This window comes from Embiotoca jacksoni, unplaced genomic scaffold (genome assembly GCF_022577435.1).
Source record: "Embiotoca jacksoni isolate LCO1_2020_lvr unplaced genomic scaffold, fEmbJac1.0.p SCAF_56, whole genome shotgun sequence".
Classification (NCBI taxonomy): Eukaryota; Metazoa; Chordata; class Actinopteri; family Embiotocidae; genus Embiotoca; species Embiotoca jacksoni.
Window position 1 is genome coordinate 1,207,872 of NW_027185410.1, and position 8,901 is coordinate 1,216,772.

An 8,901-nucleotide genomic window follows, 5' to 3' on the forward strand; every position below is an offset into this window, starting at 1 on the left:
AATATAAAAGACAAACTAAGTCAAAATGAAGTGTGGGCAAAACATGAGCAAAATGTTTGATGGAAAAGAAATGAATGATTTGAAAATACATGTGAATACATTTAATGTGGATTAACCACCTCATTAAGTGCTCCTGTGTCACAAACAGAAATGAAGATTTGCTGCAAACCTTCTGAGAATGAAATCAACAAACTGAGGAAGACATTCAGTGAGACTGCAGATAACATAGACGACAGCATGTAAAGGACGAACCGAGGTGTTTCTTGTCTTAACATTCACATGAATTCAGAGTGAAAATATTCTGTGTGCCAAAAAAACTGTTTTGCGAGTACACTTCTCAGATTCTTGAAGTCGGCTATGTGAGACTCTTCTGAGGGAACTTTCCTTTCAAACCGTAACTGCATGAGGTTTCATCATGTGCTGAAAGTATGTGGACATGCCGACTGTCTGTGATAACTGAACATATGAGACGAAACATTTGTCGATTCAACTCTGAACTGTACTGCAGGACTTCTGTGTTTGTTACAGACATTCAATCCAAAGACCTCAGGACTAATCAGTCAGACACCAGGGAGCGTAGTTCCTCATACTGGATATTAGTACTGAACTAGAATTGATTACGAACCAATATTTCTGTAAATTCTGTAATACATTCAAAAGAAATTACAGCGAATTCAGGGCGATTAAAATAACAAGGAGAACAGATGGACATCATAACACAATCGGGCTGAACAACACACGAAGACGACCTGCTGGGAACCAACGAGATGACAGACGCGCAGGACAAACGTGATTAGACAAGAGATTTTCTCCAATTTTCAGTCGACACAAATGAAACCTTTTATAACTGTGGTGTGGGATTATTGTATTTGCTTTCATTTTAAAAATCAACATGTTGGCCAAGGGAGTGCATGCTTTACATCGATGGGAGATTTGGGAGCTACGCGCTCCACCATCATCATGTTTTTGAAAACCGGTGCTCATCCCTCCAGCAGATGTTCAAACATTTAGGAAACCTACGACGAGGAACATCGTTGCTGTTCTGGAGGCCCGTGATGTCTCGGTCTCGTTTTAAAGGGGTGAAACTCTTTTAAAGCTTAAACTCCTTTACTTGTTCCCTCAAACTAAACGGCAAAAGTTGATAGAAGGATTGTTCAGAAAGCTCAGAAAGGACAAGTCCTTGATCCCAGAAACAGTGAAAGGAAAACAACTTCCAGAAGGGAAAAAACTCAGCTCAAACATCAAAACTTACAAAAAAAATACATAAATTAAAACAAAGAGCACAGACAAGCAACTAGGGGGTAACCGTGACAACGGTCTGACAAAGAAGGTAAGGAGCAGGCAAACTTCATACACAGGAGGTCAGGGGATAATTACACACAGCTGGAAACAATCAGACACAGGGAGACAGGGACAGGAAGTAAAGAGGACAGGAACAAGACACAAGGAGAGTTACCAAAATAAAACAGGAAATGAACACGAAACCCTTAAAGGAAAGACAGACATAACCGAGTGAACAACTAAACAATGAGAACAGACTAAAGAGACAGGAAGCTACAGAGATGACAAAACTAAACCACGAGGATGAACTGTGACCATCTCAGCCTCTTTCTAATGGTTTTGCAAATCAGATTAAGACGTTTCAAAACAATCAAATACATACATACATGTATTTTATCTGGACACCAGTCATTGTGCATTTCTTTCCTCCTTTGCACGATAAATGTTCAGAATTTAAACTTCAGAGTAGCAGAAATAAAATAAAAAACAAGAAACAAAAACTGAACTGAACTGACCTAAATATTTTTTTATTATTAAAAATCAACAGTCAATAAACATAAATACACCACAATACCTGTTGGCCCTTATTTTCATGTGCCTATATATGAATTATATTCTTACTCTGTAAACTCACACATGCCTTTCATGATCACTTATCACACACACACACACACACACACGCACACACACACACACACACACACACACACACACACACACACACACACTCTCTCTCTCTCTCTCTCTCTCTCTCTAAAGATCACACATTAAATGACAGAATCATGCAAAAAGCTGTTTCTTATTGAGAACGTTAAAACCAAGTACATTCGGTGATGTTGTGAGGTTACATACGAAGAAGTAAAAGTCACAGGTGAGTTGACATGCATTCTTTGAGATTGTGCATAAAGAGGGCAGCCCTTTGAGAAGTCAGAACATGTCTTTCATTTTGCATTTTTGATCACCAATAAGTTCCATTCACAAACCAAAAACCCCAAATATTCAGCGCTTTAAAAATCCATAACAATCAAGGTACAATTATACAAAGTTGCCGGTTAATCTCACAGTTTTTAATCATCAAAGTAATAATATGGCTTGTTTTAAAGATCAAAAACTAATCAAGAGTCTGGGAACAAAAGGGGTTGATGTTCAAGTTTTATTTTCCACTCAGACCGGTTTTATATCTTCTGGATTTTCTCTCCAACACACGCAGGGTTTGCTTTCCTGATCTTCTCTGCAGCGTCAGCTTTGTAGTCGAAGGTGCAGCTGTGGACGTCAGAGTATCGGTGCACGGAGCAGAACACATTCCCACATCTGCAGTCAAAACCTGCAACACAAAGTGTTAACATTAACATCGCACATGAGGAAACACTCAGCTTTAAACACTCGCTCAAAGCATTTATTGCACGCTATTAGCGAGCTATTAAAATCTCTTCTTATTGTGCTAATTAGTGTCTATTGTTGAATCACTGCGGACAGCACATATGAACCAAAGCCCTTCCTTCCGATCATCCTCTGACCAGTCAAGTAAACTCTATTGAAATATTTTAATGAGGCTCACTATCCCCATCTTGATTAATTCAGGATGGTTACAGCATTTCTAATCAGCACGCTGTATTGTTTACATCAGTGGTTCCAAACTGGCGATTCCCGGCACAAAATGTCCTATTTTTCTTTGTTTAGATGAGCAATTTTCTGAGACAGCACGTTTATTCTGAAGTACTTTCTTGCTCCCTGGTGAATAACAGCGCCTCAATTTCAAACCTATTTGAACCCAGCTGCTGTCATCCATGGGCGCCACTCATATACTTTGAAAAGCAGTTGTTGTTTTTTTCTTTCGCTAAACTTCAAAATGGCACAACAACTTTTGAAAACAAAGGGCAGTGAATCACTGAGTTTCAGTTGGTGGTTAAACTCCTGTTAAATGGCTCTGAAGCCGTGTATAGACCCTGAGGTCGGACTGTTTTCAATGTAAGCTGTAACCGGCAGGTGTTCGTGTTCGTACCCGTCAGACCAACTTTCTTGCGGCAGGTGAAGCAGCGGTTCTTCTTGGCTTTGGGCTTCTCCTCCGTGTTCACAGACGAGTCCGCCGACACTTCAGACCCTGATGCTGATGGAGAAACCCTGCGATCAGTGATTAGACTAACAGCACACTACAAAAAGGTAATCTATCAATGACTCAGTTATTTGTTGTATGGTTTTATATTAAAAATCAAGCCTTTCTTGTCTCTGGACTATGGAGGAAAACAAATCAAATCCCTGGCTTCCTTCCTCAACTAGCTCATCCTCCTCACCTCTCATCACATCTATACTTTCATCAGGATCCTCCAGCTTCCTCCTCTTGTCTTTACGAGAGCACGGTTCCACAGGGGGACGGCTCCTCGGCACCGTCCCCTGCGGCGAGGACACCGTCTCTGAGCTACCTGCTGAACACTGCCATTCCTGCTCACTGCCTACTGCTGCAGCTCTAACCGCTGAGCATGAACCTGAAGGGATGGATTAATGACAGCGTGAGGGAGCAGCAGCTCGTACGGCTACATGTCAGTGTTCTCCAATACATGACAAATAAAGGGCACGAAAGAGGATTTTCCTAAATCGTGAGCTCATTACTGTGCACACACTATTTACTGAAGTCTCGAGAACCCTTCTGGTGGCAGCAAACACATAGAAATATTCTGCCAATGTGTGCTTTGCAAGCACACAACAAACTTTTATGAACGCGTGTAAAAAGAAAATAATTTGCAAACACACTTGTCACCTCTGCTGCTACAACTCCCTCCTCAGGGAAACACTGGATTCTGTCAGATGTTGTATTAAACCAGATAATACATGTTACACAGTATGTGGTCACGACTGCTTCCAAGGTTTTACACAAACCCAGTATATCAGGAATGTGTTGATGTCAGCGAGCCCTTGACATTATATCCTGGCTCACTCAGGAAGGACGTTGCATTTGCAGTATTACAAACTGAATAAGTTGAGTGTCTGTGGTGACATTCTTGGGGAAAATGAGAAGTGTTGCACTGTTAAGGCTATTTTCCATCAAAGAAGCCGTTTAACACAAAGATCAAGGAAACATGACCAAATGAGGAAGGAAGATAAAAACGGGCAGACAAACGGTCCTGGTGGGAGATGAAGCCGTGAAGAGGACGGAAATAAATGGCGGCGCACACGCGACGTGATGGACACGTCTTCAGTGGAATATGATGGTTAGTGATGTGTTTTCCTCTAGTTACTTGTCAGGTGACATTTTTTGGATCTCTGGGAAATCCATTCCCAAAACATAACTGCAATTATTGCTTTTCAGCATAGGTGCCACAAAAGAAAACCAAACGGAGATCTTCGAGATTGCAACTTTAGTATTATCCATAAAGAACTAACCCTTTCAAACTGTGACCTGTGATTTCTGCTATCCTTCTGCATCCTGCGAACAAACAGTGAAACAGGATGAAGAAACAGAACAAATCCTACTTTGTAAATGGTCGGCGGTCAGAATGGTCTTTGCTCCTGAGGTATTCTCTTCTGTCCAGGCTGCTGAGGGTGTTGTTGTTGTTGTTGTTGTTGTTGTTCCACTAATAAGAGACAAAAGATAAAGAAAAGTAACTACAAATAAATAACATTGAAATAATGTTTTACCACTTACAGAATAAAAGGAAACAAACTGATCAGCCAATCACGGACAAACACAGTGTTAAATTGAGCTTTGAGCTGAGTATTGGACATTTCATCAGACAAACAGTAACAGTCATTACCACTCCTCCACCTTCAATAGCTCTGGGTCCTCTCTCATCAGACACACTGTGTGCATTACTAACAAATCAGACATATTTCTATAAAAACATTCATTATTTTGGCCAGTAAAGACAGCACATGTTTTTGCCTGGTGTGAGTGTGACAGCGGTACCTGCAGTGTCCAGACTCTGTGGCTGTAATGCTGTCAGAGCACTGTGCGAGGAGGGATTCTCCAAAGCTGCTGTCAGTCAAAGACGAACCTGAAATGCAAGTGTACTTTGTTAACACCACAGACTGGATATAAAAGTGTTCGTAGCTTCCGAACTAGCAAAGATGGTGACGGACAGAATCTGAACTGGAGGCTTCATAATGTTCACAAACCAACGATGACATCACTGATGGTTGATGACATCACTGATGGTTGATGACATCACTGATGGTTGATGACATCACTGATGGTTGCCGCTTGGGAAATACACTAATTTCTTTTGCACTGAACTTCTTCAAGAATTCTCTACGTTTGTATCTGTAGAAAAGTATCCACGTCCATTCATACTGAATTTGCCAAATGCTTAAAAACAGCATCGTCTCTGTAACGGAAATAAGTAGTCTTGATTGAGTTTTGATTATGAGTGAATTGCTTCAGTCATTTTCCAAGTGTCGAGGCCAGACACTCTCTTTTCTCTCACTTTGCACCTCAAAAAAACGGATGAATGTTGGTCATATAAAACATGAAATATGATACCTTGACATTTTATAGAGATTTCAGCTAACCGATTGATAGCCTTAGCCTCACCTGCTATAAAATGATAGTTTAAAGAGTATCTCACTGATTTAGCAGTGAACTCCTAAAACATTGTGGAGCTCACAATGAACAGTGAAAACATAGATCACGATCGACGCAGCAGAAACAGAGATATTATATAGTTATAGTTAAATGATTTTAAAAAGTACTTCCCGAGACCTGTAAACATACTGATGTAAACAGTATTAGCAGTATTATTAACACCTGGACATCACAACAAACTGAGAAGTCAAACAAGATTTGTGAATTAGTTAACTAAGTTAGCAGTTAGTACCTGCCTTAACTTTATATGCTATTAAATATATTATCGACTGAAAAGACAAACATTGACATACTGAATAATAATCAAATATAAAAGTACCAATCTTGAATGAACAATGTAAATAATACGAGCTAAATAAGTTTTAAGTTATATGCAATTTCAAAGTTGAAATAAAGTGATTGACTCCGTTCTCTCTAAATTACTGCACAATATATTGTTCAACATTGTTCCAAAAAATATAAAAGTTGGTCTTTTAGGATGGGTACCAACACAAAATGCTTGCCTGACTATCAGCAACTACACACTGTAGACAAATGTGTTTTTATTAGATTCGTAAATTGCGCATGATATTTACAAAAGTGCTCTTCAGCAGCACATTAATAAAGCATATAATGAGTGTGTGTTAGTGCTCAGACGGGCTTTATAACCTGTTTGTTGCTTTTTTTGAAGTCTCACCTGGTGGGCTGACACGTCCACCACTGTTCTGTCTTTGAAGGAAGTCTTTGTAGCACATTGAACACATGCCGTTATTCCTGGGGTTGCCGTAGAAACCGCAGCCGGTGGAACAGAGCAGCGGGGCCTGGCTGGGGTTGGTCTCCTGGGCCATGTCCCTCCTGTGGGGGGGAGAAGTGTTGCAGGTGAGTACTGCTAGAGGAATAACAACAGATAGTCCCACTGTGAAGGAGAAAGCAAAGCTGAATTATACAGTAGACTATTTATGGGGCTTTTGTATTTACTGATGAGGTCCCTTAAAGTCCTTTAAAAATCTCAGTCTTAAGTGAGTAAGTACTTAAGTAATACATTATATTTAATAAAGCACATTCAAAACTGGTCAGGGGTAGGAAATAACTTTGATGACTGACTGCAGGGAGTTACAGTAACTTCAGTGCATGTAAACGTGCTCTCTGATTACCTGTGTAACCCAGTTTCTCTGAGTGTTTGTACAATAACTGATAGTACTACAACATGTGTACTCTATCTTGTGCCTGCCGTGAGCCTTCCTCACTTCTGCTCCACAGACTGTCCCAACATGGGACTCAGAGGGCTCAAGAGAAATATGAATATCAGCCAACTGACTCTGGCCTGATTCAACCGAGGACAGTTCGTCCGGGAATAAATGGAGTACCAAAGATCCTCCATTATTCATTCAACAGTTTAACCCAGAAATCATTTTTCCTCTGTTCTCATGTAGGAGTTGTTGTTGTTTTTTTCACGATTAGCAAGTATTTATTTTATGTTTTTAAATGATCACTGCAATTTCTCAAAGTCCCAAATCGCATCTTTAAATGTTGTAATTGTGTCCAACCAACACTTAAAATCCCTAAATATTCAGTTTACTGGTGAAATATAACAGAGAAAAACAGAAAATGCTGAAATGAATGAAGAGCATTTGTCCTTCAACAATAATTATTTGTTTACAGTTTGAGGTCTAGTCCAGTGACTCATTCTTACAGCATCATGAATACATGACTCTAAACTCTCAGGACGTATTTACAGATTGCAGGGGGACTTTTAAATGCAGCGTGACTGCATACAAATGTCAAATGAAGTGAACAAAGGAGAGTTATATAAAATATTAAAATATGAATATTTAATCTTGAGATGTGAAAAGCAGAAAGTCCTCATTTTAGGTTGAATCTAAAGAACGTATGACATGTTTCACTGTTTTCTTTACATTTATTGAAACTAATATTAAAAGAGTAAGTCAAATGGATTACTTGATTACTAATCATTTCAGCATCGAGGGCCTGTCTGGAACGGACTGACCTGGAACAGCCTTTATTAACTTTCATTCAAAACTTTGTGAGCCTTGACAACCAACTCAACAGAAGCAACAGTGGGATTGAGTCAGACTCTTATCACAAGACGGAAAGTTTCTCTCTGTCATAAACTGACAACAGGTTGAGAGGAAATCAAAGTCTTCGTGAGCAGTCGGTCCACGTCGCCGCACGCAAAGCCACGTCAATACATTTAAAAACCAACCATACCGATGCTCACTGAGTGTCCACGTTAATACCGGTTAATAACACGTGTGCTGAGAGACGAGTACAAATAAAGCCGTGTAATTTGACTAGTTTTAGAGGCGTGAAAAAAAGCGTCATCCATATTGATAGTGAAATGAATCACAACTTGACACAACCACCAAACCGTTGGAGAAGCTCTGGTACAACCCTGCTACAGCTGAGTAGGACAAAACACCGCGAAGCTAACAACGGCTTACAGCCGATAAACTGTTGACCCAAACACCAATTGACAAGATCAATTCTCATCCTTAATGACCTTACAGACAACTACAACTGTGTTAGTTACGGGAAAACTGTAAGAAACGAGCCCTGTCAAAAGCAGTCAGCCTATTATTTCCTGATTCAACGGCACCCTTTTGTTCTGATAAAAGCATCTCCACATAAGGCACGTGCAGGACAGAACAAAATAGAAATTTCACTCGTGAAAATCTCTCCAAAAGTGTTTCGTACATGTTCTAATAAAACTTCTTTGACCTACCTAATTTGTTGCCCCAAATTCCTTGTCAGCACCTCCTTTTCCTCGTTTCGACACAGATAACATCCGGCAGCATGAGCATCGATCTACAAAGGCAGAGACACACAGCAAGCTGCGATTGGTTGGTTGCTGATCATACCGCCCCCTTATCCCTCTTCTCATTGGCTGAATGGTACATCAACCATTTCTTACTGTCTTCAGTAAACAGCTGGTAGGGTGGAGGGAGGAAGTCCGACCTGACAGCTGGCAACAAGTCATGCTGCACAATAAACAGCTGATTTTGGTAAATTATGGTTATTATATACTTGTATAATGTGTTAGAGAA

The 8,901-nt window shown here is 40.1% G+C and overlaps 1 protein-coding gene across 1 annotated transcript; it reads right to left on the reverse strand.

Annotated features, from left to right (window-relative positions):
* Nucleotides 1-1,929: 1,929 nt before the first annotated feature.
* On the reverse strand, nucleotides 1,930-8,654 carry zfand6 (zinc finger, AN1-type domain 6). The gene is made up of 6 exons (XM_069172934.1): nucleotides 8,580-8,654; nucleotides 6,534-6,691; nucleotides 5,183-5,270; nucleotides 4,750-4,850; nucleotides 3,284-3,388; nucleotides 1,930-2,605 (listed from the first exon to the last, which is right to left on the reverse strand). The coding sequence occupies exons 2-6, from the start codon at nucleotides 6,682-6,684 to the stop codon at nucleotides 2,457-2,459; spliced, it is 594 nt and encodes a 197-aa protein (XP_069029035.1). The 5' UTR covers nucleotides 6,685-6,691; nucleotides 8,580-8,654; the 3' UTR covers nucleotides 1,930-2,456.
* Nucleotides 8,655-8,901: the final 247 nt, after the last annotated feature.